Source organism: Chroicocephalus ridibundus, chromosome 1 (assembly GCF_963924245.1).
Source record: "Chroicocephalus ridibundus chromosome 1, bChrRid1.1, whole genome shotgun sequence".
Taxonomy (NCBI): domain Eukaryota; kingdom Metazoa; phylum Chordata; class Aves; order Charadriiformes; family Laridae; genus Chroicocephalus; species Chroicocephalus ridibundus.
This window is the reverse complement of record NC_086284.1, coordinates 215,792,038-215,819,402: the sequence shown is the minus strand read 5'-3', so window position 1 is coordinate 215,819,402 and position 27,365 is coordinate 215,792,038. Positions and strand designations below refer to the sequence as shown.

The window sequence follows — 27,365 nt, the reverse complement described above, 5'->3', positions numbered from 1 at the left end:
GCCAGCTTTTCCAGGAAACGCACTTGTGTTCTCGCTCCTTACCACTGTGGCCTACCCCCAGGTAAGGCAAACTTGTACAAAGGCATTCTAAGAAGTTCATGAGAAAGGCACATGGTGTAACGAGACTAAATTAAAATATGTGTAATGAAAGCTTGGAGGAAAAGCATTCCCTCCTAGGAGTGTTATCGCATTAGCGGCACACACTGGTTACGAAGAGCTAATGTCCACTTTAAGTGGTATCAAGAGCTGGAGCAATTGAAAGATAATAAGAAGAAAATGAGTAATGAATCAATTTTATTGTGTGCCGTTGAGCAGTCCGTGCTGGAAGAATGTGCGTTGATATCGCCCAATAAAAGGGATGAATGAGAACTGACAGCAACAGGGACAAGCACTCCCACGCTTTCTAAAGAAATAAATGATTTTTGGAATGATTTCTGCTTTAGCCGACAGGATCCTGCTGAAAAAAACAGGATGTTTTCTTGTGGAGTTCAGTATAGACACAGCAAGGGACCAGCATGCTCTTTATTTACGGAGAGAGAAAATGCCAACTGTATTGGAGAGACAAACTCACTTTGCATGTTTCTTGAAGGTGGTCGTGCCGGCTTCCCCAGGAAAGGTGACACTTGTGCCACTCGGCAGATGTCCCTTTGGGACTCATCTCTGCTGCCACATCTTCCTATTTCATGCACTGCATCCCTGAGCCACCACTCTCCATTTCATGTGAGGTTTGGAACAGGTTCCCAATTCATGCTTGCATCCGTGCTGTACCCTGATGCAGACACACCTATCCAGAAACCATAAAGCTGCTGTAATACATTCCCTGTTGAAAATAGAGTAAAATGAGCACACACGGGCATTTCTTCCTGCTACACCAAGACCGGTTCCTGTAACCAAGCTAGCTTGGGTGTCTTCACCCTAGGCTGGGTGGCGGAGATATATTTGGCATCTGTTGTCTTCTGAAATGACACTCTGTGATGTAAAGACTCCCTGATTATTTAGGATCATTTCACAAGCAAGCTTGCATCCTAAATTCACTGCTGCAGCCTTCCACTACTATATAAATGCCTGACCTAGGCTGCCCAGATGGCCATTATGGATAAACAGGAACATCCAGAGAGGGATCCCATGCACTTCTAGATAGTTGTCCCACAGGGGAGGAATTACATGCTGGAGGTACGTATGTCTTTGCCTGGAAGAGCTGTCTACAGAACAAGCTTAAGCTAGATGCCCAGATTCTCCTGGCTAACTCTCAGTAAGAGTCCCCCAGTGTCCTTGCAGTACCTGTATGGTGGGGTTTTGTCTTGGGGTGGACTCAAGCCCACCATCCCCATGCTGTAATCCTTCGTGGTGTATCTGTGAGTGCAAGGTTGCCAAAATGGCTGGGTCAGGAGAAGAAAAGCTAACGTTATTTCGGCTCCGTCATGATGAACAAATTCCTCTTCTTACTGTTCACGGTGTTCCAGTTCTTTCATCCCTGTTTAGTTCTTCATCAAAGCATAGTTTTATGTCTGACCTCAGGAATTCGAGTCAGTTCTGAATCTCACTGACCGACATTATTCCTCCCCTGTGTTAACTTGCAGACATCTGGGATGGCAAGCAGATGTTTTCTGCCCTTTGGAAATCCCTGGGCATTCAGAGGTTTGTGTTTTAGTTGTAACATCCAGAAGTGAAGAGGCGGAAGGATAACAACATACATCCTACGTCAGCATTAAGCTAACAGGTCGCCTGCTGCAACAGCAGCCTTCTATTAGGGCAAGGACAAAAGTAGAAGAAACAGTGGAAACAGAACCAGAAACACCATTTAGGGTGCGTCTGAAATAAGCATTGAATCCAAGAATAAATCCTTATTGAATAGTATATAATAACAGACCTACTCCTCCCAAGCCAAGAGGAAAAATCTGAGTTTTGGGAGCACCTTGATCCCAAAGCTAAGATCTCAGCAGAGGTCATGTGTGAACAGGCGGCAAAAGTCACTAGGCACAGATGTCCTTGCAAAAAAAAAAAAAAAACCAAAAAACCAATTAGGTTTCCAGCCTGTAGAGTTACTATTCTGGTGCAATGAGTAAAATTGAGGTCAGTTAAAGCCTAGTTTTCAACTGCACATACCACAGGAAAACGCTTGTAAAACTTCACCCCTTCACTGATGAAACACCATGAGAAAAACTTTTGAGGAACAGACCTGGTCTCAGACACGAACAGTGCCTGGGGGTTTGTAAATGACTCTGACAAACATCAGTTTGCTATCACTTTTTGTTATAAAAAGAACTTTTTGCTATGTTATGCTCTGAAAAGCATATTCGGGCTTTTCCTTCTGAACCAACTACGGGAAAAACCACCTTGTGAAAGCTACTGGTGTAGTTTACGAAAAACCTACGGGCATCTTTCGGTGGGTCTGCATGTGCGTGCTCACCTAATTTCTTTCCTGAATGAACCGCTCTGGCAATAAACCCTGATTTACCTACAGACACTTTTCAGCTTCCAAGAGCCCTGTGTCAAATCAGTCCCTAAACAGAATAACCTTTGCTCAGCTTCCCCAGGGAGCAAACGCTGGATCGGAAAATCAATGTCTATTTGTCACCAATTGGCAGAGCCCAGAAGCGCTTGCTGGGGGGCTGCGAGTGTGGGTACAGAACCGCTTACCTACCGCACGGCTGTCTTCAAGCAAAGGTCCCGGGTGGCTTAGATAGGACATTAAGAAGACAATACTGCATCTGCCTTGTCCAAATAACAAGCAAATAAACAAATAAAAGAAATTCCCATTACAAACGTCGTGTCTCTTTGTAAAATAAGTGTTTCCGTTCTGTTAGAGGGAGGCTTCATTTTTGTCCTTTCACAATGACGGGAAAGACAACCCTCTGCCTCGGGGTTTTACCCATCTCTTCTGGCCTTGGACAATTCAGCTTTTCCTAGAAGACATATTGTCGTGGTTTCAGTGACACAAGACTAATTTTGCTTCTAATGATTGGGAAAACTGCACTTTTAGAAGACTCTAGTGTCTGAATTCATGAAAATATTTACTTTATAGCCAGCTATGGTATGCGGGATTCAAGGTCTCAGTGTTTTCCAGCTTGCCAGGTGCAGGGATGAGGAGGAGCGAGACATGGGCACTTGACCCAAACTGGACAAAAGGGTTTTTTCATACCATGAACGTCACATTCAATATAAATTAGAAAGTTTGCTGAGAAGTGCTCTCTCTCCTTTGATGGTGGTGGTCCAGAGAACTTCTTGCCCCGGTGCTGGAGCCCTGAGCCCTTCCCTTCCTCCCAAAGCCATGGCGCTCGCAGTGTCCCACATTTGCTGTCCCCTGAGGGGAGTGCACGGCTTCCTGCGGATAGAACGGGCTGAGTGTAATCCTTGTGTATTTTATATTGGTACTGGGATCAATATTGGTTCTTCAGTGTTATTAATGTTAATTATATAGTCTTATTCTATTAAATCTGTTTATATCTCAACCCTCAGGTTTCCTTGTTTTTTCCCAATTGCCCTTCTCAGGTGGGGAGGGGTCATCGGGTGAGAGAATAACTGTCTAAACGACAATAAATTGTTGTGAGTTTCTCAAACCACAACACATGTACAGCTCCAGCTACATGGACCAAGGCTCCCTCCAAAGCATCGAGGCGGTCACCACCCTTGCCCTGGGAGCACCGCTTTTTCCCACACCGGGAGAGATCACGGCCATCTAATATTAGGCACCTCATTGTAGCAGAGAATGAAAAGCTGCTGAAGGAAGAGGAAGCAGATGAGACATGCAGATATATGAGCTGGAGCAACAATACAAGCTGAAGTTGCAAAGCAGTTTAATTCTTGTTTTGCAGCGGGTCAAACCTGGCAAAATACATCGTGGGGAAGGTGGCGGTGGGGGGAAGGTCTGCAATGCAATCAGACAGGCAGCTGCTGGAAGGGGACAGATTGGGATTTCTAGCCAAAAACAAATCAGGGCAAAGGTTGTGGTTCTTCTCAACTAAATGCAGCTGTTCAGGAGTAAGACGTCTAGATCCAGCGGAGGGAGATCACACTGAGAGCAATTCATCTCACTGTTTCAGACAGCATTATTAAGAGGAGATGAATCTTCTTTAGAGAACTCTGTTTCCCTCCGCGGGCTCTGGAGGGAGCTCAGACAGCTAACTTGGACTAATGGTCTAACTTTGGACAGTTAAAATCGACTGAGACGAATCCCACCCCACTGATACTGGGGTCTGGATGAGAGAACAGTTCTTAAGGGTCTTGGACATCAAAAAAAAAAAAAAAAAAAAAAAAACAGACCGAAGGTGCTGCAGCCTCCTTAGGGGCAACAGGTGAATGTGCTGAGCTTATAACCATCATCCTTCTCTGTTACAGCTGACGCCACTGTAGCTCTCCTTTTTCTTAATTGCATTTTTTCAGCTTTGCTTTGCCACCAAATTTTTCAGCAGAATTAACATTTTTTAATCATGATGTATTCTCGGTGATAATCCTCTTTTCACAGAGAAATTCATCTTTCTTCAGCTATTTCCATACTTCAAGTTTAACTTTCTCTGTGTAGATGTTACCTGCATCCCTCCAGGGATGCCCATATGTTGTTTCAACTCCATCAACTCAGGTAGGATTCAGTTGATCATACTCAGCTACGCAAGGATTATGTCTCTAATTTAAGGCTGGCATCCAGGCTTCCTCAGTAGTCAGTGGAGAGAGGCGGACACTTACAGAGGGGACTTCAGCTCACCTCTGCTCCAGGGTAGGTGGACTGCACAATGAGAGAGCTCCTTTCTCCCCTTGCAATTCTAAGCTGGTTGTCCACAGGTAAGGTGAGGTGAGATGGATCCTACTTCTGATATCTGTGTATTGTTGACCCAAATATGGGTATCCTACTACCTGCAGGGCTTCCACCTCCCCTGCTTCCTCATCTCCTCAGCGGTGCTAGTTTTTGGTCTTAAGCTACAGTTATGTTGTTTTCCATCCAAAACTTGTGGTCTTCCCTAGCTGTGTTCTGCAGCCTAGAAAATTCTGATCATTTTTTCTAAGTTTAAATCAAAGTATTTTCATAAGATCCTTCCAAGAGTGCCTGGGTTTTTTTGGAGAGATCATTCTCCTTCATGGCTACGTCTCAAGTGAGGGATTCCATAAGTCCCCGGAAATTGCACCTTTAACTTAGAAAACACATTTTCTTCACACATTTCTTAAACCTTCTCCCTGGTTCAGTATTCACTGATGCATGTGACAACTTTCCAAAACTTCGTTCCTTGTAGAAGCGCCAAACCCTGCAGCACAGTTTGAAATTTGGCCCTGGCATGTGAAAGAGCCTCTTCCATTTAAAATCTTGAGCAGCAAGGCCAAATGCAAAAGGCTTTTGCATGAACATTGTGATGCCTGTAACAGAGCTGCAGTTCGGGAGTAGGCACTGCACTCATAAGCAACCACCTCAAAAAACATTCACAGAAACACATGAGTTTGTACAGCTCCATCACAAAGATGCTTTCCCTGGGGCAAAGAACAATCTTTGAATTTATTTCTGCTCTCCGTGTTGTGTTTTTTCACCATGAGCTCAGTCCGGGTCCACGTTTGTATATGTTGCGAGTAAAAAGCAGGCAGTGTTGCGACCCAGCTGTGCTCCCAAGAGAAAATCCTTAGATTTTCTGAGTGATCATCCTGGCTGCAACCACCAAGGCTTTGCAAGCCAATCCCACTCACACTAGCATTTCTCATAGCTCTCGCTGCCTGGTGGTGATGGCTCTGGGACCAACGTCACCTCCAGCAGCCATGCACATGATACCATCCGCAGGTGAGGCATCTTGCCTAAGACATTCACCCAGGCTTTCCCTGAGGGCAGAGGGGTGATGAACCGCTGCCCAAAGAGGCCTCCCATTGACTGGAGTGAGATCAAGTGAGTTGCTTGGATTAGATAAGGATTAGTTTGGATTAGATTCAACTTTTAAACGGCCAATGATGGGTCACTGTGAGTGTCTTGTCCACTGCTGTGGGACAGTGCTCAGAAGTAAACCAAGCCCTAGCTTTAATCAAGACACTGTTTATGTTTTCAATTTTTACAGCCTGAACCATTGACTAAGGTTCAAGATTGTCATGAATGTACCTTCTGTCTTTGCCTTCCCAATGAGGGAACAAGCTTGGTCTTGTTTGTTCCGGGAAACCTTTGCAGGAAAGGTCCTCACAGACACTGTTAAAAAAAAAAAATAATCATACATAATAAAAGAAAATAAGGCCTTAAAATATAATCAAATATGTAACTAACTCTGGAAAGTATTTCAGGCAGTTATTGAAAGCAAGAGCAGGACTGTAGGGTGGGATAGATTTGTACCATCATCTGCAGTGGCCACTGTCCTGCTCCTTCAAATATTTTTCTGTTCTGCTAAAGATGGAAATGCAGTAAGAAACCTTCAGTCCTGTGGGATACAGCTTCTTTGGACAGCTGCCAGGCATTTCGGATAGCTTTGCATCCGCACGCTGCAGAGCTCGGGAATCAGAGAAAGAAATACAGCCTGGTCTGCAAGCCGTGCTCAGCCGGCTGAGCATGGGGGCTCCCCTGTAAATGGCTTCAAGGATCCTTTTGTCCACTCCAGACGCTGAATTCAGACACGGGATGAGGAGACACAATTTGAGAAAGCCTAGAAAGCCAGCTTTGACTGCATGTGTACATGTCAACAACCTTAAGCTGTTAAAAAATATACCCAATGGCCTGCAGCCACAGCCTGCCCTCCAGAACTGAAGGAGAGAGTGAGCTCAGCACACGTACATACTTACGCTATAATATTTCTGCACTAAGAGAAGTTGTATGTTGACTGTTTGTGGCATGGGGCCAGTGTTTGGGAACTAAAATGTCAAAACACATCTTCAGTAAGTGAGACTGCTTTGTACGAGATCTTATCTAAGGGTGTGATTTACAGATCTGATCAAACGACAACTGGAGCCAGGAAAAAGATTCCCCGTGAATTCAAAAAACACAGGACTAACCTAAGTAACCTCATCACTGTGTTCCTTGCTTTAGAAAGACACTGGATATCATAATAAATTGAAAATAATAACAGTAAAGTTATTATTTTCAATAAAGTGCATATTTTAGAGCAACTTGCTTTACTACCCACCATCAGATTTCGGGTTACCTGTCATAGGAGAAATGAGAAATTCCCTTCTTGATATTTCCTTTGTGACTTTTTGTTTCTTGCTTAAACAGAGGAGGTCACTGAGCAGGGAATTTAACCCAAAATCAAGATCCCAGCACTCAGTCCTTCAGGAAGAACTGGCTCGGGATAATCAGTTATTTTGCTTTTTGCAATGTTTGCCTTCTACAGCACAAAAACCAATGTTGGCATGTTGGTCGATGTACTGGGATGTGCCTCACACTGTCTGGTTTCCTGGGTAGGATCCTAAGGATCCTAAGAAAAATAAAGTCTCACTGCTTTCATTCCTCCTTCCCATTTAATTTCCAGTACGATCATTATGGACTCTCTTGCGCTTCTCATAAGGCTACCAAGAACTTGGCAGTTCTCTCTTGGCTTGACTTTTATCCTGAAGAAAGGTTGTGCGTGTCTCTCATCAGAGACCAGCTGAGCGAGTAACAGACTCAGTTTTAAGACAGTTGATATTTTTTAGCAATACCTGGGAAGAAACACTGTAGACTAGCACAGGGGCCAGTTTTACAGAGGTTTCCAGGCTGAAGTCAGGCTTCTTCCTAAATCCTAAAGAGGCTTATTCGCTGCAATATTTGTTGCATCATTTCTAATCCAAACGCCATTAACACCCCTTTTTCTGCACACCCAAGTGTTTTTCTGGAAGGAAACATCCCCATTAATCCAAAGAGTGAAACTTCGTCAGAGGATCAAGCCCTCTTCTGAAAGCTTTTCTGTACCTGTGAGGTTATATCATGCTCCTAACCCGTAGTTCTGCAGCTGAGATATTGCACTGTAAATGTGAAACAGAGTCCTCAAGCAGGTTATTAGCTTAAAGTCAGGTAGCGTTTGCAGTTTTGGGAACATCCCAGGAGAGGTAACTGAGGTCTCTTTCAGGATGACTGTCTGCAGCCTGAATTGAAATAATATCTCTACTGCAGCTGTAAAAAATGCATCAAAGGAAGCAGAAACGATGCCTTAGCTATAACATTTATAAAACATCAAGGATGGCTTGTGAGGGAACCTGTGATTTTCAAGTGCTAATGGAAGAAAGGCTTGGGAGCGGTGAATATTCACCAGGACTTGGCAAATTAGCATTTTATTTCAAGACTCACGATGAGTGATAGAACTCAGGGGAAAATAATCAAGGTCCTCTCTGGTTCATGCTACATGAATTTTGTGAATATTTAACATTTCGCCAATTGGGTAGGTCTCCATTTCCTAACTGATCTTTTCGCATAAATAGTTACCCAGGCGCTCAGATTCCCACATCCACAAAAAGATCTGAAAGGACTCATCCAAACTCATGACCATGCAGAGCAAAAGGCTTCCTTTTCCCTGGGGAAACCTCGGGTCTGCTGGAAAGAGAGAAGAGCTGTGAAGAACAAAAACGTATTTGATTTGATTTTTTTTTTTCTCTTTGCCCTTTTTTTTTTTTTTTTTTTTTTTGCCTGAGGAGAAGTCTCATCCCCCTGAAGTGGAAAGGTGTGAGACAGGCAGATGGGCAAGTGCTGCTGTCTCAATGTGACCCTTGCCTGAAATTAGCCCGGGGGTCTGCCCTCAGAGGCGGGTGACAGGATAGTGGTGTAACCACACGTCTCAATGACCACCAGAGATTGACTGACAAGCTGAAATGTTATCAGTAGTGCCTCCAAGTAGGATTAGGAGACAGATCTCCAAAAGCATAGGATTAGGACACTACCTGTCTTTCCAATAAATAACGATGCATCACAGGGAGAGGCTGGAGATACAGGCTGGATAAAAAAAGCATGGCAGCCCAGAAAATGGAGTTAATGGGGAACTTAGGAGATCAACTCATCCATCCTCAAACCCTAAGCAGAAATTACCTAGCCGTCCCCGAGAGAAGGCTACTATGAAGCGTGTCCAGAGAAGGACAACGGAGCTGGTGAGGGGTCTGGAGCACAAGTCTTGTGAGGAGCGGCTGAAGGAGCTGGGGGTGTTCAGCCTGGAGAAAAGGAGGCTGAGGGGAGACCTTATTGCTCTCTACAGCTACCTGAAAGGAGGGTGTAGCGACGAGGGGGTCACTCTCTGCTCCCAAGGAACAGGTGATAGGACAAGAGGAAACAGGCTCAAGTTGCACCAGGGGAGGTTTAGATTGGATATGGGGAAAAATTTCTTCACCAAAAGGGTTATCAAGCATTGGAACAGGCTGCCCAGGGAGGTGATGGAATCACCATCCCTGGAGGTATTTAAAAGATGGGTAGACATGGTGCGGAGGGACATGGTTTAGTGGTGGTTTTAGCAGTGTTACATTAACAGTTCGACTCGATGATCTCAAAGGTCCCTTCCAACCTAAACGATTCTATGATTCTATACAAAGATGGATGTTCTTAAAACCCTCCAGTGGCAGAATTCCTTCCTCTGCGCCCAACAACTTACTGCATCTCTTAACTAGCCTTACCCCTGAAAAAGGTGTCCTGATGCCAACCTAAATACACTCTGTTGCGGTTCAGATCTAGGGTGCTCTGCCTGGACCACAACAGCCATAAATTCAAACATCATCTCAGGCTTGAAGGAACGTGTATCTGGCCATCCCATTCTTACAAAAGATGAGCCTGAGCCATGAACCTGAATGTAGCATGCAGCCAAAGTTCAGCCCCATGCCAGGAGATACAGAGACCAATCTGAAATTGTACTGTAATTTTTCTTTTATGGTTTGAGAAGAAAGTTTAATTTTCAAGAAAGAAATTGATCTGAAAAGCAAATTTTGAGCTTTTCAAGCAGTTCTTATCTGAATAGTCACAAACCAAGGGATCATCTTACCACCACAAACACCCCGCTGCAGGTCTAAAATTCTGCTGTGATGACTGTCCCCCATGCACTTGCACAGCACCCTTGAGGGAAGTCTGATCTCGGGTGGTGTTTCCTGGCATTGCAGTATGACAAATAATAATTAAATGTCCTGACAAAATGAAACGGCTCAGGAAATTTAGAGCTGCCTCTGGTTATGCTCAGGTGGGTACTCGTACTTCAGTTAGGCACTCCATTTGGCTTTCTCCTGTCATCTGTTATGACACAGGTATAGAGGATACCTCCACTTCGAGGGGTAATGGTTTTAAACTGGAAGAGGGGAGATTTAGATGAGATACTAGGAAGAAATTCTTTACTCTGAGGGTGGCGAGACACTGGCCCAGGTTGCCCAGAGAAGCTGTGGCTGCCCCATCCCTGGAGGTGTTCAAGGCCAGGTTGGACAGGGCTTTGAGCAGCCTGGTCTAGTGGGAGGTGTCCCTGCCCATGGCAGGGGGGTGGAACGAGATGATCTTTAAGGTTCCTTGCAGCCCTAACCATTCTATGATTCTATGATTTCAGTGGCAAGGTTGATTTAAGAAATCCCTGCCTCTTGCCCCAGCTCTGCAGTTCACCACTCTCATCAGTCGGCCCAGGTTAACCTTTTTAGAAGTTTCCCTACACCCAAGATCAGCAGAGTGATCTGAGTGAAAGTTGCACCAAATCACATTGGTAATTACTTGCAGGGCTGCTGCCCCTTCTGTGCTAGGTCCAAGCTACTGCATTACAGAATAAAATAAGGCCAAGCAAATCATCTGCTCTGGTGGTTCAAACAAGTTCATCTCACTTGCTACTGTAATGGTCTAATTGGGATCCATGGGCTATAAGGTGTCCTCAAAATGTGAAGAATTGGAAGAATTGTAGTTGTCCTCCAGTTTATTCAGAGGAAGAGGAAATTGCAGAATGATTTATTAACTGGCTCATGGTAGTGTACAAGTACTGTAGCAAAGCCAGCCACTGAAACTGGAGTTTCAGTCCACTTTCCATTAACCTGGAGTCTTACCAATGGTACATGAACCAGTCAGTCTAAGATGGGCTCTGCACTCCAGGGGACCAGCAAGGCAGAAAGATGATTTCTCAGCTGTTGAGAGCTCTGTGCAGGACTGAGGAGTGGAGTCTGGCCTCTAGTTCCTAGCGCCAGTAAAAATGAAGTCTGTAGCTGCTGAGGTGGTGTAGGACCGTCATATCTGTAGGGATGTAGGGTGATAATATGACCCTGTGAGGGTTAACCCTGATGCAGGACCATCATCCCCGTAGGGATGGTGGGACCTGCAGGAGGTTCCTTTGCAGTGGTGTAGGAGCCTCCACTTTTGCCTGCTACCATAGGGATGACCATGCAGGGTGAATGGGATGTGCTCAAAGGGCTGATTTGCACAGCCGAGGAGAGAAAAAGGGAGGCTGAGACCTGCCTCTTTCTGCATATCAACACAGCTTGGCACAGACCTGAAAGCCACTGTCACCTGTCCCTCTCGCTTACATGGCCAGGGGTGAGCTGGGCAAACAACGTTTGAGAGACTCAGCTCCAAGCCAAACACAGCATGCCAATGATACCACAGGCCCTCTAAGGCGTGAAATTGTTCCCTTTTATTCAGAGCAAGACATTGAACTTCTCATCATAACGCAGCTAAAGCATTTATTGAAAATACAAAAGAATTATCTTGACAATTACTCCTTGGAGTATCCTGTAATACAAAGTCTTGGCTGATATAAAAATTGTTGTTGGCCTCTTGCTTATGAATATAACCTAGCACTGATTGTTAAATATGCCAGGCCTTGTAAAAATGGGTAATTCAGCAAGAATAAGGTCTATCTACTATTTAATCAGCAGGGATCATTGCTGCTGGCAGCATGAATAAAGTCTGTTCCAAGTATCAGTTAAAAGAAGTTTTCTCAAGAGACCTTGTTTTCAGAAGCAATTTCTCCATCAGATGAGAAATGAAATCAGATGAATAATTTACATGAGTGTCATCCTGGAAAGGGAAGTTTCCTGTGGCCCCCTCCAACTTACCACCATAACCACCTGCAGACCTGCCACTGCCCCCTCTTCATCCCTACCATCACACTGGGGACCCTGGGGGTACAAAACACCTGAGCGCTTATGGGGCAAGTGACTTGAAGAAAACGATGTTGCAGTGTGAAAAATCAGCACTCGTGGTTTTGTGACTCTTTTGTGAAACATGGGGCCGCCACTGAACTGTCTGCAGATGGAGCAGACTTAACTTCATCTGAGAGCTGACCAGAATGGGTCAGAGGTAGATGTCCTTCAAGAGGCTATTGCTCTCCACTGGCTACGAAAGGGGCTAAGAGGCACCTCAACAGGGGACACCTAAAGCCAGGTGAGATGGATCCCACCCAAGAGTAGCTTGTATGGGACAGGCACTGGCTTTTTCGTCCTGTGATTGTACCAGGACTGTTACAAGGGCATCCAAGGCCATGGCAACATTACAAAAAAAAGTAATAGACTTAAAAAAATACCACTGGGGCTTTGGACGTGGAGAGGAATGCCGTTTCCTGCACTATTATTTCCTTCTCAGCTCGGTGCAAGGAGCAACAAATGCAAATAAGCTGGAGCCTCTGGCCCAGTGCCGAGCATCCCGCCTGATCCCGAGCCAGCAGCTTTTCAGAACTATGTGCCCTTGAAGTGAGGAAACCTTGAAAAACGTGTCCTCCCCCCAGGTCTGTTTTGAAATCAGAGCCCAGCCACACCGAGGGCTGCTGCGTGTGAGCCGGTACCTGCATTGCGTATCTGACATCCCAGGCAGCTGCACATGGGAAAGGGTGACACGCAGAGGGCTGTCATTAGCCATTGTGATGGGCTGGGCTATTCCCAGCACTCCAAGACACCCTTTTTCGTCACCAAAAGAAAAAAAAAATGCTGACTTGGCTTTTTAAACAAGGGCAAGGGAAAAAGCATATTATCCTCAAGGAACATGGGCAGCCCTTTGAAATGGAAGATAAGCACCAAAGGTCAGGAAGAAAATGAGCAGGGTCTCAACACTCATGGGGTGAAATAGAGCAGGATTACTGGAAAAAAAAAATGCACTTTAATCTAGCTCAGCACCTTGCACTTATTTTACTTGTTTCCTGGAACCTCCATGGCTGATTTCTCTTAGCAGATCTGTCCAGCCCGAAACGCTTGCACCGATCCATGCTGCTAAGTGCTACTCTTACTGCTGCTGCTCTTCACTGATGTGTTGAGGCCATGTGCCGTGCTCACACAGCACAGGAAAGGCACAGCTGTGACATCCTTGGTCAAGGGTGAGTTTTAATGAGTAACGAGATGTCCTTTCCTGCCCTGACTCAGTGGTGATAGGCTCCATCACTGCTACAACTCAAGTGATTGAAAAAGTTCTCTTTGAGCCCAAACTAAACATCTGATTTTCTCAATCGCTGTCTCCTCAGCCAGAAAAGATGCATAAATCATAAAATCATGCAATGGTTAGAATTGGAAGGGACCTTAAAGATCACCTAGTTCCAACCCTCCTGCCATGGGCAGGGACACCTCCCACTAGACCGGGTTGCTCAAAGCCCCATCCAGCCTGGCCTTGAACACCTCCAGGGATGGGGCAGCCACAGCTTCTCTGGGTAACTCACCACCCTCAGAGTAAAGAATTTCTTCCTTCTATCTAATCTATATTTACCTGGACCTGAGCAAAGCTTTTGACACTGTCCCGCATGACATCCTGGTCTCCAAGCTGATAAAATATGGGTTTGATGGATGGATAATTCAGTGGATAAAGAACTGGCTTGACAGCCGCACCCAAAGAGTGGCCATCAATGGGTGCATGTCCAAGTGGAGGCCAGTGAAAAGTGGAGTCCCTCAAGGATCAGTACTGGGACCGGTCTTGTTTAACATCTTTGTCAGCGACATGGACAGTGGCATAGAGTGCACCCTCAGCAAGTTTGCCAACGACACCAAGCTGTGTGGGGCAGCTGACGCGCTGGAGGGAAGGGATGCCATCCAGAGGGACCTTGACAGGCTGGAGAGGTGGGCCTATGCCAACTTCATGAAGTTCAACAAGACTCCCTTTGGATGGCATCTCCCCCTCTACTCCACTCTCGTGAGACCCCACCTGGAGTACTGCGTCCAATTCTGGAGCCCCCACTACAAGAGAGATATGAATGTGCTGGAACATGTCCACAGAAGGGCCGCAAGGATGATCAGAGGGCTGGAGCACCTCTCCTATGAGGACAGGCTGAGAGAGCTGGGGTTGTTCAGTCTGGAGAAAAGGCGGCTCCGAGGAGACCTTATAGTGGCCTACCAGGATCTTAAGGGGGGCTACAAGAAAGCTGGGGAGGGACTTTTTAGGATGTTGGGTAATGGTAGGACTAGAGGGAATGGATTAAAACTAGAGATGGGTGGATTCAGACTGGACGTTACGAAGAAGTTCTTCACCATGAGGGTGGTGAGACACTGGACCAGGTTGCCCAGAGAGGTGATAGAAGTCCCATCCCTGCCAGGCTAGATGGGGCTCTGAGCAACATGATCTAGTGGGAGATGTCCCTGCCCATGGCAGCGGGGTTGGAACTAGGTGATCTTTAAGGTCCCTTCCAACCCTAACAATTCTATGATTCTATGATATATGGCTCAGACATACATAAATGGTTCATAATGGTGCTGTCCTTTTGAGAAACCAGTAGGTAGCTGTGAAGAATGACTCCTTCAGATAACTTTCTCTGTACTGGAACAGTTTTGCCACAAACCCTGTTCCTCCAATGTCACCTATTAGGGAAAGAAATGATCCTGTTTCCTTCCCAATTCCTATTCTCTGAAATGCTTGTCATTCTTGCCTTCCTCCAGACTCCAGCATGGACCCATCTTCGTGTGATAGCAAAACTGAGCCAAAGCCAGGCACTGAAGGCAATGGAGCAACTACCCCAAATTTTCCATAAAACACTCCCGATAACCTCCCAGAACAGGATGTGCTTTCCTTGCAACACTTTTTTTATTATTGACTCGCATTTTATCTGCAGGCCATTTACGTCTCCTGATCCTCTTTCCAGCCAGGTGTGCCACTTGCCTCCTCCTTCCCTCCCTATATGAGTCGTTGCATTTCATTCTGTTAACTTCGGGACCATCCCTCCAGCTTAATAAAATCATTTCCAGTTCTCACCCTAACCTCACACATGTTTGCAGACTCTTCTAGCTTGATACTGTTGATCATCCCCTGAGGGTGGGATTTACCTCACCTAACTTTAGATGCCTACCTCGGACTCATTGCACCTCTTACAATGCAGCAGAAAACGTCTTTTTGAGTGGCTGGGGCGGGTTATCTGGAGGTTTTTCTCCTGCAGAGCTCACGGGAGCCATATATATTTTAGTGGTGGAGTTGGCAGTGTTAGATTAACAATTGGATTCAATGATCTTAAAGGTCTTTTCCAACTTAAGCCCTTCTACGATTCTATACGTTCCCTGCTTTTTTCTGAGAGCCACTGGGGTGGCAAGAAAAGCCTTCGCCAAGTCAAAGAGACGGCCAGCGTAGAAAATAAAACTGCCTTGATATGATTTATTCTTGCCATGGCTGTTTTTTTATTACCTTATTATCCCCTAGGTGCTTATAAATTGATTGCTTGATAATTTTTAACAGTACGTTCCTGGCTACTGGAATAAAGCTGGCCGGTCTCTGATTCCACAGACGCTCATTCCCCTCCTTCTCAGAGACAGGGTCAGTGTTTGCCCTTCTCCAGTCCCCCGAAACCTCCTCACCACATCCCCTGTGAGGATAACCTCTGAGGGGAGCCAGGCTTTACTCTTCCCACCTCACAGCTACTCCTTCATAGGCTTCTTCAGGTCCTTGTATACATCAGACTCACCTCCTCCCATCTTTAACCTGTTCTTGCCCAGCTCCATCTCTGCTCCCATTGCTCAAAATTAATTTCACTCGCTAATCCTTTTTTGAAGGGTGAAGAAAGGAAGGTATTTCCTGTGTTTTCCATTATATGGCTTTCCGCTCTCGGAGAATTCACAGATTTACTCCATCCTCCATTTTCCTCTTGCTTTCGTGCACGTACAGAATTGCCTGGGTTGGTTTTTGCATCACTTGTCACTTGAAACCGCTTTGGTATCTTGGCTTTTCTGATTTTAAGCTTACACATATGGCCTAATATTTAAATTCTGTTTTCTTGGGTCTGTATTTTCTTTAATGACTCCTTTATTAATTTCTAATTCTTAGGAAATTTCCGGCATAAGTGCTTACTTGGTTTGCTTTTTCTTACTTTGCTGTTTTGGCAAATATCATCAATATTTCTCATCAATGTTTGGGCGAGCTCCCGAAGATCAGTGGATAGATGGAAGTAAAACTGCATAAATTGACCAATGCACTGTGGGCCTCTCCAGGCGTTTACCCAGCCAAGGTTCACGGAAAAGAGAAGGGGCGCAGGTTTGTCTTCTCTTCCCTGTCACCACCCAGGACACCACCCCGGATACAGGCGAGCCCTAAGGGCTTTTTGCACGGGTTCAGAAAACCCCAATATTTTGAAGTGCAAATCAGGCTTTTGATAAAGCAAAGGTGCGGTTTCATGGCAGGGTGTGGAGCAGCAATAGCTGCTGAATGCTGTCTGCCTCCTCCTGCAAGGAGGGGTGAAATCGGGGTGGGCGAGTGGGGGGGTGTTTATTGCCCGCCTTTACGGCTGTGTGTTTTCACACGTGTGAGATAGATACTGTGCTCTCTTGTAAATGTAGCAGCACTTGAAAATAAGGCCTCGGACAACTTTGGGCTGCTGAATGCAGCAGCAGGGAAAAATTACCGTTAATTGGGAGAGCAAGAAAAGGGAGGAGGCACCACTGGTTCCCAGAAAGCCTCAGGAAAACTGTTCCCTTGTGCATACGCGTGCAATCCACCGATGCATCGCAGATACCATCTCTTAACAGATTATTTGCAGGTTATTCATAGAAAATAAAATTTTATTTATGAAATACCTCTCTAGTTTAAATGTCTTGTGTGTGTGTGTTTTCACTAATTGCTGTGCCGTACCTGGGCAAATAGAGCCTGAGGCAATTCCCAGGTGGAAAATTATCATCCAGCAACCAATTCTTGAAAATGGGTCTTTAGCAGCAGCCTAGAAAATCTAAGAAAATGCAAAATGTTAGAGCCTGAGTAAACCTGTGTTAAGATATGGATTTGCTTAATAGGTGCTTCCACGTATAGTGTGTTCAACCAGCTTATGTAAGAGCACAAACTTCAATATTTGGTTTAGAATTTAATAGAAAGGCGACTGATTGCAAAACACAATCGGATTTACCAACTCGGGGGAATGAAGCCTTTTTATGAAACTAACAGTTACACGTATAAAATCAGCCAAAAATGAGTTAGCAAGAGCAAACTTCCAGCTTGCTGACCGAACTCATGATTAAACCATGATTGAAGCCGGTGAGCTAAATGAACACCTATCAACCCAAAATTCAATTCAGCCTTGAAATACAGGCAGGACTGTTTCTGACGAGGGTTATTTCAGCCATGGGGAGCCAGCACGTTGGCACCAGGGGGTGTGTTGGCTCAGCTGAGGGGCTGGGGAGATTCAGCGCAGGCAGCAACAGGCATCTGCCCAAACTGCCTGGCACTGATGACCCCACCAGGACAGGGGATTCCCAAGCCCATGATAACAGAATTCCCTCCTGTGTTGCAAACAGGACCTACTTGGGAAGCACGTCAGCTCCCACAGTTGTCTTTTCTCACAACATTTACCGCTGTTTTTAAGGCCATTGCTCAGCATCATATGATATGATGAGATTTGCAGCCTCTTTGGCTTTGTAACTAAACACAAGTTCCCACCTCTCAAAGTCGGGGAAGAAAACTCCGGCGTGTGACCTCGGTGCTCCCTAAACACGGCCTCAAGTATGCTGAAAAGAGAGAGAAAATGAAACCTACCCTCTGGGGAGGAGGCGGTAAAGGGGGATGGAACTAGTATTACATAGAGTAGCAATAAAAAACAGGTTTGAGGCTGCAGTTTGAGATCCTGACCCATCAGCAGACCCTGCAATGTCTCAGGTCATCTTGCCATGCACCACAGGAATAGAGGCATAGGATAATTCTGGTTGGAAAGGACCTGGGGAGGTGTCTGGTCCAACCTCCTGCTGAAAGCAGGGTCAGCTCTGAGATCAGATCGGGATGCTCAAAGTTTAATCCAGTCTTGAAAAACTCCAAGGACAGAGCCTGTTCAGCCCCACTGGGCAGCCTGTGTCACTGCTGTCCTTACATCCAGCAAGATCCTCTCCTGTCTCCATTGATGCCGTTGTTCCTTGTCCTCCCACCACGCACCACTGAGAAGCACCTGGCTCTATCTTCCTCATAGGGATGAGCAGCCTGCTATGGGCTGTCCCCAAAGATGTCTCATCTCCAGCTCCCTCAGCTTCTCTAACCTGGGCAAGTCCTCCAGCCCTGAGCATCCTGGGAGCCCCCAGCATCCCCAGACCTCCCAGGGCTGACTCCATGCTCTCCCAGACCAGGACCACCAAATCCCTGACTAGCACTATCCCCCTCCTCTCCCACGCTGGTATGCCCAAAGCCTTGCTGGGACAATTCATATCTTCACCCCATGCCTGAACCCCTGACCCTGCTGCCCACCCCCATGCCCCCAGACCAGCATCCTCAAAACCTGCTGGGGTGATTTCATGCCCCCCCTGCCCAGTTCTCACAAGCCCTGCTGGGACTCACTCTATCTTCTCTTTCTCTTTCTCTTCTCTGATTCTATTTCCCAGCCCTGTACCCCCAGTCCTCCTGGCAACCTTCCTACCATCCCCAGACTGGTAGCCAAAATCCCACCAGAACTCCCTCCAACCCATCACCCCAAACTCTGCCTGCCCTCTCCAGCCTGGCACCCCAAACCCCATTGGGACCTTCCCAACCTGGAACCCCAATCCCTATCCAAAATCCCCAGCCTGGCACCCCAACCCTTGCTAGGACTCTCCCAGCCTGGCACCTCAAAAACCTCCAGAACTCCCTCACCCCAGCATCCCAAACCTTGACAGAACCTCCCCAGCCATGGCACCCCAAACCCCACCAGGACTCCTCCAACCTGGCACCCCAAACCTCACCAGGATTTACCCCAGCCTTGCACCCCAAACAGCACTGGGACCTGGAACTCCCCTGATACCCCAAATCCCGCCAGGCCTCCCCCAGCCCAGCATCCCGAACTCTGCCAGGACCTACCCATCCTGGCACCCCAAACACCTCTGGAGCTCCCCCAGCCCAGCATCCCAACCCTGACAGGACCCCTACACACCCTCCCCAGCACCCTTATCCCCACCAGGGCTCCCCCAAACCAGCACCCCAGTCCCTCCCAGGACACTCCATCGCTATCCCCATCTCCATCTCTATCCCCATCTCCATCTCCCTTCATCCTCACCCCTATCTCCATTCCCATCCCCATCTCCATCTCCCTCTATCCCAATCCCCACTCCCTTCTCCATCTTGGTCCCCATCCTCACCTCCACCTCCATTCCCATCTCCCTCCATCCCTATCCCTACCCCCATCCCCATCCCTACCCCCATCCCCATCTCGATCCCTATCCCCAGCTCTGTCCCCGTCCCCATCTCCCTCCATCCCCATCTCCCTATTCATCCCCACATCCATCCCCATCCATTTCCATCTCCATCCCCATCCCGAGCTCTGTCCCCATCCCCATCCTCACCTCCATCCCCACCTCCATCCCCATTCCCATCCCCATCTCCCTCCATCCACACCTTCATCCACACCTCCCTCTATTCCCACTCCCATCTCCATCCCCATCCCTACCCCCATCCCCACCTCAATCCCTATCCCCAGCTCTGTCTCCATCCCCATCCTCACCTCCATCCCCACCTCCACCTCCAACCCCGTTCCCATCCCCATCTCCCTATTCATCCCCACCTCCATCTCCAACCATCTCCATCCCTATCCCCATTCTGAGCTCTGTCCCCATCCCCATCCTCACCTCCATCCCCGTTCCCACCTCCACCTCCATCTCCATCCATCCCCACCTCCCTCTCCATCCATCCCCACCTCCCTCTGTCCCCACCCCCATCTCCATCCCCATCTCGATCCCTATCCTTAGCTGTCCCCATCCCCATCCTCACCTCCATCCCCATCCTCACCTCTATTCCCACCCCCACCTCCATCCCCATCTCCATCTCCTTACTCATCCCCACCTCCATCCCACCCCCACCTCCATCCCCATCCCCATCCCCACCTCCATCCCCATCTCCACCTCCATCCCTATCCATCCCCACCTCCCTCTATCCCCACCCCCATCTCCATCCCCATCCCCATCTCGATCCCTATCCTTAGCTGTCCCCATCCCCATCCTCACCTCCATCCCCATCCTCACCTCTATTCCCACCCCCACCTCCATCCCTACCTCCATCCCCCTACTCACCCCCACCTCCATCCCCCTACTCATCCCAACGTCCATCCCCATCCATCTCCACCTCCACCTCCACCTCCACCCCCAACCCCATCTCCCTACTCATCCCCACCCACCTCCACCACCTCCACCTCCACCTCCACCTCCTCATCCTCATCCTCATCCTCATCCTCATCCTCATCCTCATCCCCATCCCCATCCCCATCCCCATCCCTATCCCTATCCCTATCCCTATCCCTATCCCCATCCCTATCCCTATCCCGGCCGGGCCCTCCCCCGCCCCGCCCGCCCCCGCCCCGGGGTGTGTCCGTCGCCCGGGAGGCGGGGGCGGTTCGGGGGCCGCTTTTGTGCGCGGCGGGACCGTTCTGTTCCGCACCTCTCCGCGTCCCTCCGCGCCCGCCATGGCCGCTCCCCGCCCGGCGCACGGCTGCGGCAGCGGCGCGCTGTTGGGCCGCTTCGGCGTCCTGCTGCAGGCGCTGCTGGCTCTCTGCGCCTTCAGCACCCTCATGCGTGAGTACCGGGGGATGCTCGGGGGGTGGCGGCATCCCTCTGCCCCGCCGGGGACCCTCTTTGCCTTCGCCCGGCTCCGCCCGGAGGTGGCGGGCGGGCGGGGGGGGGGGGGGGGGTGTTGGGTACCCGTTTATTTATAACAAGCCCCAAGTTTCGCGTTCATCAACCTGTAGGATTTAAAGCGAAGCGCGGTGTTTTGTGGCTGCCGCTCTGTACCGAGCTGGCAGTTACGGCGCCAGATGCTTGTTCTTAAAAAACTCTTGTTTCCAGCCTTAATCTGGTGGTAATGAAGCACCGCGGACTGGCAGCTATAATCTGTAAAGGTTGGCTCCGCTCGTACGAGCCATTACTCAGTCACTTAGAAAATTTTAATGGTGTAAATGATGAAAACTAATGGTGTAAACCCGAGGATTTACAAGGAAGAAGACGCTAACGAAAATAGGGCGGGTGTCAGATGCGGTGCCGCTTGATTACAGCAATAGCGCCCGTAAGTGCGTTGCGATGTTCTTTTGTTTAACTTTGCTTCAACTGTAAAGTTTTTAGGGCTTGAGAGGCTGGGGAGGGAGGGAGGGAGGTTACCGAGAGAATGTGTTTTGCTGATTGAGGGTGGTGATGGGAGAAAGCAGCTGAGTAGTGAGTAAAGGTGGGGAGAATTAATACTGAAAGACCCGAGAAAACTTGCTGTTGTTTCGTGCTACAGCTGCCTCTCACTCCGAGCAGCGTGTGCGCCGCTTCCCTTTAGGGTTAAGTGGTTTAACACAAGTTGGAGAACGTGCCAGAACTCGATCTGTTTTCCTTGTTTAAAAGCCAGTGGTGACGGTGAACTCAAACTTCCAAGTTTTCTGGCTAAGTAGCTGCAGATTTTGAGGCTCGCTTGCCCCTCGCTGCCTTCTGGAAACCAGTTTCAAAGGCTCCAGCGCTGCGGTTTAATGCCAAGCTGCCAGGGAAAACTGCAACAAGCTCTTCCTGCGATAACTGATAGCTTTTTGCAGCTGGAGTAGCCCACTTGGCAACACTTCGCTGCTTGCGTGTCACCAAATACTGACAGTAAGAGTAGATTAATTTTGTGTGTCTGGTCCCCTTAGTGATGTGTGCGTGGGGGTTAATTGTCCCGTAAACTCCGTGGGGTGTCCCATAAACTCCATGGGGTGTCCCATAAAATCAAGGACATCAGTTAATCATATCAAAATACTCCTGTGGATGAAGGCTTTGTAATTCCTGGTAGCAAATGATCAGCCCTGGGCTAACTGTTCTCCCCCTGGTGCAAGGGCTAGTATTGCCTTGAACATTAACATCCTCTTGGTAAATGAAACCGAAAGCTGATTTGCTGTGGTTTCGTTGTGAATCAGCTCAATGACTAAACCTGTGAAGGGAACTGCCGGCTGGGACCCCAAAAGCAGATGTGTTTACAGCCCTGGGATCTCAACCGCGGCACCTCCTCTGGCTGCAGCTGGGCTGGTGGTCCCTAATTCACCCCAGCTGTTTCTTATCTGGAGGCTTTCTCAGATCTGCTCTTGGGGCTGTTTGTGTGCAGACGTTTAATCCATGACAGTGGGAGTGGGTTTACCAATGACTTTATGTTAGGTAATAACTTGCTTTAGGACTATCCATGTGGCCCGTTCAGTTGGCAGCCTCCTGAGGAGAAGGTTCCAGCAGGTGGAAGGTGTGGGAGCCTCTGGAGCTGGTTGGTGATGTGTGTTCAGAGTCGAAAAGGTTCCCGAGAACCTGATTTGCATCTTCCTTCCAGCCCAGCATCAAGTTGGGCAGTCCCAGCTGGATGACTGCCTCACCTAGATCTTGGGATGCTGCTGTCACTGGAGTCAGCGTCAGCCCTTCTTTGATACTTCTTTTTTTGTGTGCGTATTTCTGTCACTTGTATGTCTGTGATTTTGGCTTTAATGGAATATTGCAGGCTGGCTTGCTCCATCTTACAGGTCAATGAGTGGAAATCCTATTCCTATCTGAACCCAAGCCAATGCTTGTTGGATTCCTTCTACTTTAAAGTCCCAGTTCATCTCAGCTATAGGGGCGCCTGAACTTGAACAGATAAGATTTCCAAATTTTGCAGATATTGTTCAGAGCACTTGAAAACATCTAGAGGAACTTGGTCAAACAATAATGTGGTGTTCTGCAAAGTTTTGCAGGCCCATGTGCACGGGGTGTGATTGTGGGTCCCAAGCACGGCCCATTGCAGTATAGGTTGTTATCAGAAGAGTTTGTATCCTTGGATTTCTGTCTCTTGGGGCTGTGTAAAGATTCTCTCCTGATAACCTGGTTGGAAGACCCAATGGAGGAAGTTAGTCTTGACTGCCTGAATGGGATGCATGGGGTGGTTGCTCCCCATTGCTGTGGGGGATGAGAAATGGGTCCTTTGTGTGGTGAAAACAGGACCCAGAAGTAAATGATGCCCGGCCTTGGTGGGGAATCAGGAAAGCTGTTTAGTGTGGTTGTATTAGTCTGCCAGCTACCATGAGCAACAGCGATGACAGAGTTTATTTGAGTCTACAAACACTCTCTCACTTCTCCATCAAGAAGGTCTTTGAGGAATCAAACCCACTTCTGATACGGTCCAGGGCTTGCTCTGGTTGCAATTTTGCCCCTTTTGGTAATCGAATGAAAATGAGTTGTTATTTTCCCCACCTGCCTGGGGTGGCTTTGGGTGCACTTTGGCTGTAAGGACACTTCGTTCAAGTGTCTGTGTCTTAGTTCTTGTAGCAAGATGCCGTAACACCGAGCAGCTGTGTGTGTGTGGCAATCCCTTTTCCTGGGCAGGAACTTGCCCTTAGGGAGGTCGTGACCTGGAGGAGCAGGGATAGTTGCGCAATCCCATCTGAAGTAGTTTTTAATGAGCATCACTCAGCTGAGTGGAAGAAGCATGTTGCAGTTATCTCAGCTGCAGATGCTGGGTGTGATTTGGGGGTTGAGTCCCTGCTATTTGTTTAAATTTATTTTTTTTTTTTGGAGGAAGGAGCCATATGATAGCAAAGGTTGTCCACGTTTGCACCCTTGGACAGCAAAACCGTATGATATTAAGGGAGATCTTGTATATAAATTTTAGCCATAGCCGCCTTTGTGCATTAACTGGAGTGCAAGAGAAACAGATTTGGGGAGTTAATGGAGCTTTTTCTCCATTGTGGATGGAAAAGGCTTTCCTTGGAGCTGGTATACTTGTTCTCTACCCCATCACAAACAGTGTGGAGGATGTCTAAGAACATCTAAGTCTCTTCCAACTTTCTCTCTTACTGAAGTTGCCTTGGCAACCCTCTGAGCTCCTCAATGAGTTTTAGTAGGACTTGTGCTGCAGGTGTCAAAATAGACTTAGCTCTTGGAGAGAGTTCATGCTGCCAGGCAAGGAGAGCTGTACTGGACTGATCTCCATAGCCCTGTTCACACAGCGAAACCTGGTTTTCAGCTTGACTTTTGAAAACGTCTTGATCCTGGTAAAGAACATAAGTACCCCCTTGCTCCATGGTCCATGTTTTCCTGTCCCTGTGGACTTCACAGCTGACCTTCCAATGCATTTTTCTCCAGAATGGTGGGCAATTGGTTAGTGAAAATAGGAAACAGTCTCCCAGTGAACGGAAGTGTCTGAAGTTTGAGAGGGATTGGTGGAAGCCATGCTACTCATCTCCATCAGATAGATCAAACTTAAGCAACCTTTTGTGACTTAGTAGGACCTGTCGCGACAGGACAAGGGCCTTTTAAGCTAAAAGAGGGGAGATTTAGACTAGATGTTAGGAAGAAATTTTTTATGCTAAGGGTGGTGAAACACTGGCCCAGGTTGCCCAGAGAGGTGGGAGATGCTCCATCCCTGGAAGCGTTCAAGGTCAGGTTGGATGGGGCTCTGAGCTACCTGTTCTAGTTGAAGATGTCCCTGCTCATGGCAGTGTGGTTGGACTAGATGTCCTTTAAAGGTCCCTTCCAACCCAAACTATAGTATGATCCTGCCCCAGTGCTAAGTTTAGGTTTGTTGCTGTACATAGTTTGAACTGCTGCACTGTTTCTGGGCTTCAAAACTTTCCTGTGTACTTTCTGTTGTGTTTTGACTTTTACACTGAAAATCTCTCATAAGGGTGGGTGGAAGTGTGAGTCTGTGTCAGGAAAGAGAAGAAAGAAATGGTAGAGCACTTGATCTGTCCAGACTTCCATTCTGTTCTGAAATAAACTTGCCTGGGACGTGAGAGCGCTACAGGCTCACCGTGCCCAAGACGGGCTCCGCTGGCTTTGCTTCCCCTAACAGAAATGCGTAACGGTGTTTGATTATTCACGCACATGTATATTTAAATGGGAACTTCACCACTGCAGATGCTTTTCCCTCTAGGGGAAAACAAACCCACAAAGGTTAACCGTGTCTCTGGAGGTGCAAAGCACGGGGCTTAATAGTCAATTTACATGTCGGTTTGTGAGTTAAGCAAAAAGCTACATATGGCAGGACTCAAGACATTTTTCTTCTGCTTCAGTACATCTGAAAACTGGCTGAGCTTGAAAACGCGCGTTGTGCTTTGTAAACTGGAAGGTCTGCGCAGCACTTGCTGTGCTTCATTAAGCTGAACGCAGCTTTCTACAAAGCTTTTGAATTTCAGCTGTTGATTACGGTGACCTCTTCGTGGAAGTCACCTTTTGAACAGCTAAACCAAGCGGTGGAAGCGGCGTATAGCACCGCGTGGACTGGGCGGTTCCTGAAGGAACAAATGGGTTGGGTGAGCTGAGAAATGAGCTGGCAAACTAGAACTGCATGAAAAGTTACCAGTAACCCAAGAGCTGCGAAGCACCTTGCTGAATTAGTTCTGCAACAGGTGGTGAACAGTTGATATTATAAGTGTCTTTTAACCCTGTACAAGAGACTTCACAGAGAAACTAGTCTTCTGTAATTCAGGGATAGAGCAAGCAAAGCTTTCAGATGGAATCTGTTAAATTTCCAGCTGTTTTTTTAACAGCACTTGTGAGAAAAGTGTATGGCAGATAGACATCAGTGGTAATTTACTAACCCCGTTGCATCACTTCATTCGTCAGGTGGTATTCTCTTAACGATCTCAGATCTTATGGTCTTAAGATAAAGCATTCCTTGTCTAAACCCCATTTTCAAGGGACTGACTCGAAACGTAGTCATGTTTTATGTGGAGAGAGTTGCTACTGCCTCCCCCAGGACAGAGTTAAATAAAACGCTCTGCACTGGGGCTAGAGCCCAGCCCCACTCCAGGTCTCCTATAAACCCTACTGTTTCATCAAATAACGTGCCCTGTCCTCAAAGTGCAGACCGTGACTAATGCTTGTTATCTCAAAGCTATGGTTTGTGACCACCTGGCACTTGGCTGTAATGACAGCTGTAAAAATCCCCATTAGAAACAAGACATACAGGGTAGAGCTTAAAACTGAGAACCAAACCAAAGTACAATGTGGCCTTCATTTAGGCAGTTAGGGTCCCCAGGTGGATGAGTGTTCCAGCTGAGGCTCTTGGGATGTTTCTGCAAGGTAGAGGATGGGGAGGTGGTGTTGCTCTGTGAGTTCCAGAGCTTCCCCTGCACTGGACCTGCAGATGACTCTTGATTTGTGTGGGGAATAGGAATAGATGGGCCAAATAACATGAGGAACTACACAAGAAAGGGGAGAAGAGCAGCTGTTAGGTGAGATGTCCAGGTCTTTTCTTCTTTTTTTTTTTTTTGTTAGGAAAAAGCAGAACTATTTCTTTTTCTTGTGGCCCACCTGCATCAGCCTGGGAGCTGCAGTATGCAGCACCATGCAGGACTTCTCACAGGGCTGTTGCTCTAGCAGCAGCTTCCTGAGTGCCTGCTGTTCATGCATATTCCTCTTGCATGCCATAGCACTCTAACCCAGAATAAAATCGTTTTATCTGAAAGATGCTGTAGAGTAGCCCAGCAATAGTTGGATATCTTCAGTAGAAGCTAGTCCAATCTATATGCTTTCCTGTTGCCTTATGTCTTGTAGACCCAGAGATGGCAGGCTGAGAGAGCTGGGGTTGTTCAGCCTGGAGAAGAGAAGGTTCTGGGGAGCCCTTATAGCCCCTTCCAGGACCTGAAGGGGCTACAGGGAAGCTGGGGTGGGACCCTTGATCAGGGAGGGGAGCCATAGGACGAGGGGTAGCAGTTTTAAGCTAAAAGAGGGGAGATTTAGATTAGATATGAGTAAGAAATTCCTCACTGTGAGGATGGTGAGGCACTGGAACAGGTTGCCCAGAGAAGCTGTGGCTGCCCCATCCCTGGAGGTGTTCAAGGCCAGGTTGAACGGGGCTTTGAGCAGTCTGATCTAGTGGGAGGTGTCCCTGCCCATGGCAGGGGGGTTGGAACTAGGCGATCTTTGAGGTCCCTTCCAACCCAAGCCATTCTATGGCTCCTCTAGCATTGGTACAAGGGTGTCTGGGAGGGCATGACTAAATACATCTAGTGCAGACTAGAGGATGTAAGTCAGGAGCAATCTGTCTCCTTGCACCACCGATAGGGCTGCTGCTGCTCCCAGAACTGACGGAGGATACAGGCTTTGAGCCTTTTCGGTTCAGGCGCGCGCTTATCTCACAAGCAGCGCGTTGGCCGCTGTCTGCAAACAGTGGCTGCTGCTTCCTCCCATTGTGTCTCGGGCCGAGCTGTCCG

At 47.7% G+C, this 27,365-nt stretch overlaps 1 protein-coding gene across 1 annotated transcript in view; it reads left to right on the top strand.

Moving 5' to 3' along the window:
* Positions 1-20,582: 20,582 nt before the first annotated feature.
* Positions 20,583-27,365, top strand: part of LOC134510403 (store-operated calcium entry regulator STIMATE-like) — a 39,680-nt gene continuing 32,897 nt past the window's right edge. The window contains 1 exon segment of the mRNA XM_063323665.1: positions 20,583-20,760. Coding sequence (XP_063179735.1) covers positions 20,652-20,760 — 109 coding nt within the window. The 5' untranslated portion in view covers positions 20,583-20,651.